Source organism: Pseudopodoces humilis, chromosome 2 (genome assembly GCF_049639895.1).
Source record: "Pseudopodoces humilis isolate 2021_Gansu_Grassland_sample_001 chromosome 2, ASM4963989v1, whole genome shotgun sequence".
Classification (NCBI taxonomy): Eukaryota; Metazoa; Chordata; class Aves; order Passeriformes; family Paridae; genus Pseudopodoces; species Pseudopodoces humilis.
Genome location: NC_142201.1, coordinates 94,736,838 through 94,749,504, shown reverse-complemented (window position 1 = coordinate 94,749,504; position 12,667 = coordinate 94,736,838). Strand labels below are relative to the sequence as shown.

The 12,667-nt window shown below is 40.3% G+C and overlaps 3 protein-coding genes across 7 annotated transcripts in view; 1 reads left to right on the top strand and 2 right to left on the bottom strand.

Moving 5' to 3' along the window:
• The window catches only part of TBC1D23 (TBC1 domain family member 23), a 32,139-nt gene extending 25,723 nt beyond the window's left edge, over positions 1-6,416 (bottom strand). For 3 of the 5 annotated variants that reach the window (XR_015771965.1, XM_005523949.3, XM_088051894.1), the window contains exons 1-2: positions 6,335-6,416; positions 317-443 (exon numbers count right to left, since the gene is read on the bottom strand). Coding sequence is in view for 4 of the 5 variants with exons in the window: in XM_005523949.3 (XP_005524006.2) it covers positions 317-363 (47 nt within the window). In the remaining variant the exon portion in view is untranslated. The remainder of the gene's footprint in view (positions 1-316; positions 444-6,334) is intronic. The other 2 variants (XM_088051893.1, XM_005523950.3) reach the window with 1 other exon arrangement.
• Positions 6,417-7,492: 1,076 nt separating this feature from the next.
• Positions 7,493-12,667, top strand: part of CMSS1 (cms1 ribosomal small subunit homolog) — a 221,053-nt gene continuing 215,878 nt past the window's right edge. Inside the window, exon 1 of the mRNA XM_014253360.2 lies at positions 7,493-7,560. Within this exon, the coding sequence (XP_014108835.2) occupies positions 7,500-7,560 (61 nt within the window). The 5' untranslated portion in view covers positions 7,493-7,499. The remainder of the gene's footprint in view (positions 7,561-12,667) is intronic.
• Positions 9,294-12,667, bottom strand: part of FILIP1L (filamin A interacting protein 1 like) — a 146,397-nt gene continuing 143,023 nt past the window's right edge. The window contains exon 9 of the mRNA XM_088068989.1: positions 9,294-11,617. Within this exon, the coding sequence (XP_087925115.1) occupies positions 11,527-11,617 (91 nt within the window). The 3' untranslated portion in view covers positions 9,294-11,526. The remainder of the gene's footprint in view (positions 11,618-12,667) is intronic.

The following is a 12,667-nucleotide window of genomic DNA, read 5'->3' as shown; positions in this document are numbered from 1 at the left end:
ATAAAATATTAGATGTCCTAGAAAACAGAACACTTGTTTCAAATGTTTAGAACAGTCAGCTTTTAACCTCACCTTTCCCTGAAACGGGAAAAGACCTTTTAGTCAAACTCAAATTTATTTAACTATATAGTTCTAGTATTTTAAGTGTGGACATATGCACAAGTCTGAATTAAAACATACAAAAATGTTAATAACAGAGAGAGTAGCAAAATACACAAATTGACAAGACAAACATTAATGATGATTGCTGTAGTAAGACAGCAAAAGTTCACAAGCATTATAGATAAGAAGGAATTCAGCATTCAGAAATGATTACTTTACAATCTCTCTGATAGCTTCTGCAGACTGGTTCAATGTTTCCATGCTGACAGTAATGGGAGAACCACATCTGATGATTTCAGGATTTCAATATCATGTAGCAGAGCAGTGGCAAAACAGGTTCACTGGAAAAACAGCAATGGCAGTGACACATAGGTCCCATAGAGCAAAACTTGTCCCTTGCTGTATCCTCTTTAACTCTTCTCTACTTGCTCTGACACCTGCCTTAAGAAAGGCTTTGCTTCAGATACCTGGTGAGTTAAACACATCCAAGGCATTTACAGCCAAAGCAAAACAAAGAACAGGATTGCTTCTCCGAGACAGATATTCACGCAGGAAGATGGACTCCTGGTGAATAACACATCTATTTATACACATGAAGTAGCAGATGTTAAAGTGTTACCAGTATAATTCTCAATTACTCCATAACTACTATGTAGTCAATTTCAAACAGAAAAAGAATGTCAGCTGTTGAACTCTTGTCTACTTTCATTTCCATATATCCACAACTATCTCCTTGATATCAAGTTCACAAGTTTGGTCTCCTGAAAACTTCAAACACATATATTTCTGATTTTCTAAATGCCATCCTTTTGGACAAATAGATTAAAATCTCAGACCTGGAAGAAGGTATGCAGATATTTGGCTAGCTTTACTCAAGACTTCTTGAAGTGTGTACAGGTCTGAAGAGTAAACATTGTATCAGCCAGTTTCTTTGTCACTAGTTTTTGGTTTGCATTTTAAATCCTATTTCAAATACACACTGGGGCACAACTCTATTTTCTTCAAATAATTTTGCAGATTTGGATGGAAAAGAGCATAGATCACAAAGAGACTGACCTGCCTTATTTTCTCTCATTTTTAGTATTATAAAAAAAGAAAAAAGTCCCCAAATCAATTTTTATAGGGCTACAGGTTGCCAGTCCCTTTCCCGAGACACAAATGGAGGGGAAGCAGAATATGGAAGCACACTTGCACTTCCATCATCTATCCTATTATCCACTTGTATAAGTAATGGTCAATGCCTAAAAAGCTAAATGAGTGGATCAGTTAGCCCTAAATAAAAATCAAGTATTCCCAGGACATTTACACGAAGATACCTCCTAGCCCTCAGCAGAACTATATGAACTCTAGGATGATCTAGCTTCAACAGAGGCCAACATCAAACATCAGCTGGAGAGAATGATGTACTCTTACACATAGTGTATTTTCTGTGAACACTGTGTATGAAAAAAATATTGGAGAGCAACAGCCAGGCCTTGAATTCCAGCACACAAAATACAACTAGTTGCTACAACTATATCCAAGTATTAAACAGGTATGTAGAAATGAATGCAACAGCTGTGTGCACATTCCACTCCAAGTAGAAAGGTCGTAAATTGCAATACTTAAATTTCATTTCTATGTCACTCACAGAATCTCTTTTGAGAATAAAAAAGTAATTTTTACTTGAAGCAACACTTAAAACTACATCTACACAAATTACAGAATCACCTGGCAAATAATGTTTCAGAAACCCACAAAAACTAAATTCTCCCAGTTGCTAGTATCCAGCATTCAAGAAGCTGTGCATGAGTTAACACCAACTTCAATGTGTTATCTGCAAATATGTGCTTCTGCTGCCTCACAATATTAGCAAAAACTACTTCCAAGTGCTGTCACCCCCACTTTCTACACTATAAAGATGAGAAGCAAATGCCAGTTTTACTACTTCACCTCACAAAGCAAGACACTGACATGCCCGTCTGCCACATGAAAAGATGTGATGCATTACCATCAAGGAGTTAAATGAAATAACAGCAGGGGGAAAAATGCTTTGTTCTGCCATGATTCAATTAGGAGCTCATTTCCTCCATCAACTGCAAGATTGCTCACAGGCTGTAAGTAAGGACTTTTCAAAGATTAAGTAAGTTATTTTCTAATAAACTTTCTATTCAAGCTAACTTGCAAAGTACAAAATATGAAAGTGATTTCAACACTTCAACATATCCACTCGCTGTGTTTGACCTTATTTCTGTCAGTTGTTCTACAAATATTCCAGTAAACTACAATCTGTATCATTGTCTTTCATGAGTGAAGAGCAGCTAGGAAGTCTTCTGTTCACACAGACAATTATTGCACTTATTTGGAACTGAAAGCAGCACTTGTGCCTATGGGCAAACTCCTCCAGACCTGAACATCTGTACTTTCTGCTCTGCCATGGCTTCACTGCCTGTTTCTAGGTGCTACCCAAAATTTTTAGTTAGATGTGCTGAATTCCAGCATACACCCAAGCCATGGCCTGAAAGGTAAATGCCCACGTGATATACTGTTCAAAATGTCCTAAAGTTCCTATTGAATGACAAATGACAAAATGTTCCTACTAATTTATCTGCAGTAAATTTCCATACTTACAGAAGGATCTCTTTCATGCCAGTCTGGTGACATATTATAATCAATAAGTAGCTATCTTCACAGATATTAAACAGGACCTTTTTTAACTTAAGATGTGTAAGCTGGCAGCAAGAAAATTGATCAACTGTTGGGAATTCAGCTTAAGCCATTTTATCTAAGTATTATTTATATATGTTATTATTATATACATTATTTATGTAGGACTGAGATACTTGGTAATAATCACTCATAAATGCTAGTGAAGGGATTAAAAGTGTGGGAATGTGAACAGCAGGCAAAAGATAATAGTAAGTGATCAAAAAACTACATAAGGTGTTAAGAATACTACAATCAATATCATACTTTTATAGAAGCCATTACTACAGTTCCTACTTTTAATTCAGGATTTTCCTGACTGCCACGAAAAAGCCTCAACAAGAGCTATACTGAACTGAAATTAATGAGTGTTTGTTCTCTATTGAAAACAAAGAAACAAAAATCAATCCCTCACATTTGCTTCAAAATATCCATTGTATCCAGCACATCACTGAACCATCTTTTATTCTCCAATAGAATTCTGGAGAAAAACAATTCCCTGACATTTTTTCTTCCATTTCATGCTTAACTGGAAAGGACTTTTCTGTTCATGGACTTTCAAAATAAATACTATAGCTCCAAGTATTACTTAGCCAAATTGTGAGAATAGGAAAGATATATGTAAACCAGATTTGTCACCCTGTTGTCTTAGGCAGTTGCAGTGGATTTTGGGACCCATAATATGAGTTATTCCAATGCAAAGTTAAATGCACAGGAACAATCCCATCCATGGTTACAGTTATATTTAGTTACTTCAGGTCCCTATTTCCCAAGTTCAGATCTTAAAAATTAGTACTTGATCAAGTTTGCTGAAGCTTGAGTATTAAACAAACATCCGCAAAAAGGTTTTAGAAACTAGTTCATAATCATTAATCTGTTTGAAAGTCTGAACAAGAAAAATAAGGTCCAAATCATCTATTTCCTTGGAAAATGAGGCAAGAAAAATCTGTAACTTCCAATTACAAACATTTTAACTAATAATAGACCATCTTATTTGTGTCTACTGACTAGATGTACTGCATTGACTGAAATTATGATTAAAATAAACAAAAAAGCAGACAAAAAAAAAGAAGAAGATTTTACAGCAGCTTGAAAGCAGCCTTCCTCCTTTGTGTTTCACAGCATTCTTAGCTTTGGACAGATATGTCTTCCAGAACAAAATAGTGCTGGCAATTCCTCAAATTAGCTTTTGAGTATATGCCAAATAGCTGAAAAGAAACATTTAGCAAACAAGGTCTATCTGATTTTGCTAATTTTTAAATCAGAAGTGTTAAAAAACAATTACACTCTCATCTTTCTCTATATGTAAGTTTGGGGTGGTGGTGATGCTGGGTTTTCTTTTTAATTTTATTTTATTGAGAAGTGGCAAAGTTCCCTGGTTTTTGTTCAGCAAAACACGAAGCAGTTAGTACAGATGTTGAGGGGTTTAATTCATAATTAGCTTGTGATACTTTCCCCCCACCCAAAACACTTATACTAGCACTGCATGACAAGTTAACACAGGGAAAACAAACGGAACTTTATGTTAGTGAGCACAACTGGATTCTACACACTCAAGGTGCTGCAACAGTATCTGATCACAAAATTCCATCTGCCTTTTAATCCTCCTAAGGAAGTGAAGGGAGGACACAGAATCAGCACTGCCAGTTTTGCTCCCAGCAGAGCTCACGCATACATATATATCATTATATGTTTGGGTATTTTTAAAATTTGAAATCCTATATACTTCAAAATATGATTGTGTAGTAATTTACACCAAAAAGCTTCCAAAAGCAACTGTTCACAGCACTGAAATATGAATACAAGACAATGCTTTAAGTCCACAAATGAAAAAGCAACTACGGCACTGAAACTGGCTTTTTTTTTTGCTTTTAAACAAAAAACAAAACAGGACAACAAACCCAAAAAGCCACGTGAAGTTTCTAAGCAAGCAATAAGGAATGCAATTTTGCCATTCGCAGCATACAGCTCTAGTAACAGGATGCACTGTCACATATTAATGTAGCATTTAAGCATAAAAATCTTTAATTGTTCCCATGAAGACCTATTTCTGTTTTAGCAAACGCCTTCAAGTTTGCAGTTTCTAGTACCATCAGCATATTAAATTTACGATAGTTTTGAAGCTGACAACCAGAACATCAACAATGCAGGCTGTGCCTTGAAATGTGTCTGGAAACACACTCGTCCTCATCCTTAACAGAAATTCTGGAGAAGTTTGTTGTGATCTGGGAGACAGTAGTATTATTCCAATATTAGTAATGGAAGTCATCTGAAGTGTTTTTTTCCAGAGGTATTTGAGGTGTGGTTCTTATTCAATGTCCAGGGTTATATTTCAAAGTGTCAGGAGTGTACTGTCAGAAATCCCATTCCTTGCTTTGTAATTATATGGCCCAACAGTCAGGTCTGTATTTAAAAATAATGTTTATACAACACTCTACTTATAGAAAGAGCTTCATAAATTCTGAGGCTGTAACTAAAATAGAAAAAAAACCAAACCAAGAATAAAAAATGACACCAACTACCTCTCATTTTCTAGTTAATGATACTAAGTTGTTTTAACCAAGAGCTGTATTTGTAGAACCAATGTAGAAAAAGGAGAGGTTCTACCTACACCTGTGTGTGTGTTCTGGCTTTTTTACAGTGAGATAACTAAGCACAAAGAAGGCTAGGCTCAGTCTGCAGGAAACTTTGAATCTGCTACGTCAAATAGAGCCTAAAACCAAAACCAGATTGGAAGTGATCATAAAATGCAGGTCTGTAAAGCAATTGCTTGAAAAACATATACGTGGAAAGGACAAAGAGCAATGGTGTGGCACAGAGCCACAGAAAGAAATCACATGCAATGCAGAAGCACAAAGACAAAAACAAAGTGAAGATGCAAGTGGAGATATTTGGTACAGTAAGAATAGCTTCAGTGTTTAAACACACTGTTTATTCTAGCTTCGGCAATCTTGAGTGAATACACATGCAACAAATACTGAAATCACATCACTTTTACCATCAAAACGATCCTATAAACGCTCCAGCAATAGTCTCTATTCTTGTCCTAGAGGTTCAATGTAAAATCCATTATAAGTACTGGCTGTGCTAAAGGAGGATGGTGAGCAAACCATTCAGAAAACGAGGCAGGACCCAACTGCTGTCACCTGTTCCTGCGAGCAGGCACGCAGCGAAAGGGAAAGCTGAACTGAACAAAGCAACTCTACTCCAGGCAGACTCCTGGAGCAGCTCCTACCGCATATTAAAGCTGTCATTTTAAACAGGAGCGGCCGCCTGGCTCCAGGCTGGGCACGGCCCTCGTTTTGCGTCTCGCCCGTGTTTGGACGGGCCCCTTCCTCTCTAAGGACCCGGAGCCGCCGGGCCCAGCGGTGTTTGCGGGGGGCTCTGCCGGGCTCCCAGCGCGACCCCGCACACACCCCGAGCGCGGCGGGTCCCGGGGGGAGAGCGGCGGTGGGCGCCGCGTTCCGGCCTCTCTCCCCTCGTCCCCGCATGCGGAGGGGACAGAGGAGAGCGGGAGGGCGGCGGTGCCCACGCCCCCATAACTCACCAGCTGCCCGGCGGCGGCGGCGCCTCTTCCCCTTCCGCCATAGCTGTTGACGTGCCCGCTCGCCCGGCCGTAAAGCGCGCTCGGGAGGTGTTTCCTCGCCGGGGCCGCTCCTCCCGAAGCCTGTCCCCTTCCCGGCTCCCGCCCCGCCTCCCCGCGCCGCCGGGCTGAGGGCGCGGGCCGCAAAGCGCGGAAGCCTGGCACGGGCGGAGGGCGGGGCGGCGGCAGCCTCTGAGGGAGCGGCCGCGCAGTGCGGCTGGAGTTGGGCACTAGGGCCCCTCTGCCTGAGGTTTGAATGTTTGAGGTTTTCATCAAGCTGAACTGCTTTGCCAGATGTAGGTTTGATTATTAAGCGACTTCCCCCACAGTGTTTAACGTGCCACATGTTGGACGTACTCCGCGACTCGGGGAAATTCACAGATTTCAGTTTCCAAGGGTTAAAAATCACTTGGTGAAGTCCATTAGCAACCCCGGGCAGCATAACACTATATGCTCTCTGTCATGCACGTTCTTTACCCACCTGCATTCTCAAAGGGGGAAAAAAATAGTATACTTCAATGGAAACTGCGAAAAATCATTGGAGCGGGTTATAGACGGAATAACAGTGCCTCCTTACGAGAGGTTCCGCTCCTTACACGGCTCTGTCTCACTCGCGCGGCTCCGCTCGGGGAGTGCCCCAGCAGGTTACGCCCAGGCTGGGGGCGGGACGGCTCCTGCGGGAAGAGATACGGGATAGGCACGCTTGTCCTGCGGGCTCCGGCCCCAGAGGGCCGCGAACACTCATTCCAAGGTGACGCGCCCCTTTTGCAGGCACCTGTCTGTTCCTCGGAAAAGATTACGTGAATTGCCTCAACCAAGAAGTAGATATTTTACAGTATGAAACCGGGTTGAGGCAATCGAGTGTCGTGAAGAACGGGATAATCGTTTTAATTCCTTCCCTCTTTCTCTCACTTCTATGTTTTCCACTAAAAAATAAAAGAAAGGGAAAAAATAAAAGAATCCCCAGCATGCATATAAAGGCCTGTTTCTCTCTCAAAAGACCGTTCTGTAAGACGCGATGTCAGCCGCGGTACCAACCGTGCCCAAGGCAGCGCCGCCCCGCTCCCGGCAGCGCGGGCACGCCCGGCCCGGCCCGCGGGCAGTGCGCAGGCGCGGCGGCGGTGGCGGCATGGGGGACACGCTGGAGGAGCCGTGGTGGGACACCGAGACCGGGGCGGGCGGCACTCCAGGTACTCCTCTCCTGGAGCTCGCTCCTCACGCTGGGATTGAGCATTTTGCCTGAGAGGCAGCTTCCCCCTCCGCCTCCTTTCCTGTTCTCCTTCCTTTTCGTTGGATTTTGGGCTTTTTTTTTCCACTTCCCCTCTCCGCCTTTTCTTTCTCTGCTTTTAATTTACTTCTCCGGGTTTTCCACTCTCGCTTTTCCCCCGTGCCTGCTTTTCCCTGCTTGCTACCCAGGGCAGCTTTGCTTGTAAGCAGAATCTCTGCAGCGAGGTGATGTCTAGTCTCTGATCTGAGCCCTGGGATAGACGATGGAGCGGCAAACGAGAATACCAATACCTAGGGAACAACAGGAACCCGCTTAACAAAAATACATTTACGCCAAGTTTGAAAAGCGAGGCAAGGGGAATGGGAAAATTTCTTGCTTTGAATTCAGGGCTCAGCTTTCCCTTGCATTCATTTACCTTCCAAACTTGTCTTTTTTTCCCAAGAGTTTATTTGACGAAAGGGTTTTGCATACTGTGTGAGCCTTGTGGGTCCCTTCCACCTCAGAATAGTCTGTGATTGTGTTTGCCATTACTGGCGTGAATTTACTTAGTTTTGTAAGGCCTAGGAAACAGTAAATTCATAGTAGAGCCTTTGGAGGGAAAAGTATCTGTGGTACTTGAAAAGCATCACCCATGTGCTCACTGGGGTGTGTCGCATCACCCTTGCCATGTGTTACTGTGAAAGGGCAGGAGTTAAAAAGTTCTTTCCAGCCGTTGCTTCTTGGAGTACGGTGCTGTGACTGATTTGTCTTATTTTTCCTGATGGTTATGATACCTGGCTGATACACTTGTATTTATTCAATGTGCCTCGAAACCACAAGCTGTAAAATGTTTTGGCTGTAATGCTTACATTTAGCGTGAAAATTTAGGTAGATCTAGGCAACTAAAATGACTTTAGACTTTGTAGTGGCCTATTTTATTGATTGTTTTTAAAATTTCTTCTTTAATACAATATTGGCAGGAGTAGGGAATTACTGGGAGTTATCGGCACCTCTGCAAAGACTCCAGTTATTTTGAGTGTCTTGATAATTGGTGCTTATTTCCTTTGAGAAGGCACTTGGAGAACAGTTAGAGAGGAAGCAATATAAAAGTTGTATGTATGTAATAAAGAGGGCTCACAAGACCTAATTAAGCTTCTGACCATTTAATTTTGTTTTTAGTCTCATGTGGGTTCCTTAAGCAGTCCCAGTTCCCGTGGTAAATGTTCTTCATTAGAAATTTTTCTTAAGAGCCTACCTGCACATTCTGCCACCACAGCTTTCATTTGGGGTGGGTGGTTAGCTGACTGTTACAAGTTGTCAGCTTTCCTTTTGAAACTGGATACAGAGCCAGGACTTTGATTATAAACTTTTGACATGATGGATGAACCATCTGACTTTGAGGTGATACTGTGAATGATAACTTTTCCAGTTATGAAAAACTTGGGATTTTTGCAAGGGTATTTTTGAGCTATTAAAAGAATTCAAGTGGAAGATAACCTCTGGAGGTGTCTAACCCAATAGTGTGTACTTTACTCCAAGAGCATTCTTTGAGTGTGTTGAAAGTAGTGATTACAGGTGAGTATTGTGCAAACCAGGTACTCTGCTGTCTGCAGCCCACCTTTTTAAACTTGTTGGCAGGTTCTTTTTATGGAGCCTGTTTTTGGATGAAGTTGACACAAGCTATCAGTAAACATAAAACATCTCTTACTTTTATTTTGTGTAGCTATTTTTCACATAAAACAGGTAAAATCAAAGGTTAATTTGTACAGCATCTTATTGATACTGTAAAATGCTTTAAAATCAGTTGGCGTAAAAGAGGAATTCGGGGTTCACAATGTATGATGTAGGCAGCAATACAAGAAAATAACTGCACATTAGTGAGCACCTCTGAAAGACTTGGTCAATTTTATTTCTGTGAAACATCAAGCTTTGTTAAAAAAATACTATCCAACCCCATTTGCTGACCTGTTTAAAAATAATATCTCTGCCATAACTGCAGGTGCAAAGCAGAATTCAAAATGTATTTTTGAAATACTGGTATTTTGCCACATCCTTTAACCCTAGAATAAGCTCTGACCTACAGAATGTTCATCAGAACTCAACTCTCAAAAGTGTTTTAGATTTTAGCCACTTGTAGTTAGAAAAGGCTAGTTTTAAAATGAGTTTGAAAATTGTTCATATGCTCCACCTAAAGAGTATGAAAACACAAAATATATATAAATATATATTCTAGTGTATGGATATGTAATTCTAAGTTTGCTTTTGGCCATATCATTGGAAGTCATTAGTTTAGAGTCCATATTAAAGATTAAAGGTAATTACTCTCACCTCAAGTCATGAATGTTTACCCTGCTGCAAGTGATTTATAGGTGAAAAAAAAGCCCACAAAACTCAAGGAAGAAATTGCTAAAGGGATTACCCATTTTTTTTTACCTTTTCACATGACAAAAATTAAAGAATCTTGCCTAATAACATCTTCAGCAAGCCTTTGAGATGAGATTTGTGGAGGGAGTGGTTAGGGATTATTCTCTGTTTAGCAGCGTAGTTTAGTGTTACACATCCCATGTCATGCAACTGCAGGACTTCCTTACCTTCCTTTTTCCAGTTTGTGTCACAACTTTGTCCAGTCTCTCATGAGATTTTTATATTGCATTCAGAATTACAAGGGAAAGAATAAGGAATTTGGATGAGTTTATTTTATACTGGTGAAGGACACCAACTTTCTCCTCTTCCCTCCATGAACAGAAAAGAGCAATTCTCACAGAGCTATAAATGTCCAGATCTTGCCTGTAGCCAGCATGCCTCCTCTCCCAGTCAGTTTGAGGGAGAGGGATGGGCTACTATTTTTCAGAAATTCTTCCAGTTTCCTCCTTTTTAGTAACCACTCCTTGTCTTTCATTCTCCATGCTTCCTGTATCGCCCTTAATCCCATAGGAGTGTAGTATCTCCATTTGTCAGTTTTAGATCCTTAAGTAGGATCTACCTATGATGGGCACGGCTCTCATAGGTAGAAATTAACTGTGTCATGCAAGACACAAGGATCTCTTGTATGTCAGCAGCACAAATAGGTGAGAAGTATAATATGGGACCACAGAGGATGATCTGGCAGTGCTTGTGGGGTCCCATGTGGGCTCTAAAGCAAAGGATTTGCAAGAATTGATTTCTTTTGCCAGGGGTTCACCTTTCTTTCTGAGTACTGAAGGGTGCTAGGTAACATCAATTTGTAATGTGTGATTTGCAGCTATTGAGAAGCAGACTCTTCATTGTAGTGCATTCAGTGGGAGCACTGTTGCTTGATCAGAGCTGAGGTCTGTTGCTGGACTCCATATGAAGAGGTTTGTATTTTTTTTTTTTTTGACTCATCAATGACTTGCTGTTCCTTGTAATAGATCTTGGTCAGTACTTGAAGATCTTTCTGATAAGCATGCCAAGCTGAGAGCTGCTTTTTGAAATCTGTGTTTCTTCACATCAAGTACATTCATTCTGCAATTGCAATGGTGTGCTTCTATGAGCTGTTCTGGGGTCTGAGCATACATGATATGGACTCTCAGAGCATGATAGCTGAAGACTTAGTGAATAAAACGGGAAGCCTTTCCTTTTTACTGTGGCAAAGTCATTCTGTAATGTCTGCGTGTTAACGCAGGTGTGTCTTGTAGGACACAGCTGAAATAATTTTTTGGTAGACTGATCTTTTAAAGCTTCTTTTTAAGTACTTCTAGAGAACTTCTTGTGAAGCTGTTGAGGAAGGCATAGGTTTCTTGCAAAAACAATCACACAGCAGTGCTAATGTGTTGTACTGTCTCAGTGGTTAAGTTAAACTTTTAGCTGCGAAATGAAAGGGGAAAAATCGGGTAACTGAATGCATCAGAATCTCTCCTTGCTTCAGCAAAAGGATTGCAGTTCTGGCTATGGCACGGTGATCACCACCAGCTTTTGCTTTATTTAGCAACTAGGATTTGGCAGTTCTTAAAGAAACACCTATGTGTAAGGAGTTTTCCCACGTATTATCAGTTGAGCCATTTAGACTGTTGGAATGCACTCTGTTAGGGGAAGAAGAATGAGGGAGACATTAATACCAGAGAAATAAATTAATTTTTATATTTTAAAGCAGTAACTAGTATTAGCTGATATTACAGGATTCTTGTGTGGGAGTTCCTTGCTGTAGTAGTAGTATTTTGTTAGTCTTTCTTAACGTGCTACAGAGCAGTGAGAAATTTTCTTGCAGAACAATTGCTATTTTTCAGAAAATTGGAAACAAGCATGGAGTCTCTTCTCATGTTTTTGTGTTTTTTGTTTGAGGTTTTTGTGTGTGTGTGTGTGTGTGTTGCCTGAAGGGAAACCTTGAATTTGAAGTCTTTTAAAGAAGTTATGCTTTAAGAAAAGCAAAAATGCAAATTCTCTCATGGATGAACTAGAATTTCTTGTGCAAAGAGTTCAGTTAAAAATACCCCCTTCACTAGGAACAATGAATCCAGTTACATATTTTAAGTGAATGTGAGCAGTTGAAATGAAGGGCAAAATTGTGGAGGAATGCAAGAATAATGTTACACTTCTATGTAAGCCATAACTTATTTTGATCAGTTCTAAAGTACTGTTTAAGTGAACTGAAATCTAAATGCTGTAGTCCAAATGATGAAAGTTTATACAGCTGATGCAAACAATGTCCATCTTGAGTCTCATGTCTGTTTTCCTAATATAACATCTGCATGAATTGCAGTGGAGATAATCACACTAGTTAACTCCTTGAGGAAAGGGTTGCTTATCTTCATATCATGCTTTTAAAGTGATGCTTGGCTCACCAAGGAGCTCTGCATTTCTCTAAATTCAATACACAAGATACAATATACAAGATTCAATATACAAGAGCAGATTTCTCCATGCCTTTCTTCATTCCACCCTTAATGTGGAACTTAGGATATCCATACTGAGACACTTCTTGGCTAAACCAACTTTGAAAACATGACACCTTCTGCAACCCCTCTTCATGTGATTGACCATATTTTTATAAATCTACTGAGATAGCCTTACTATTGTTATTTGTAGAACATGTCAGAAATGAATTTATAGTAGAAACTTATTTGTGTCTTGTG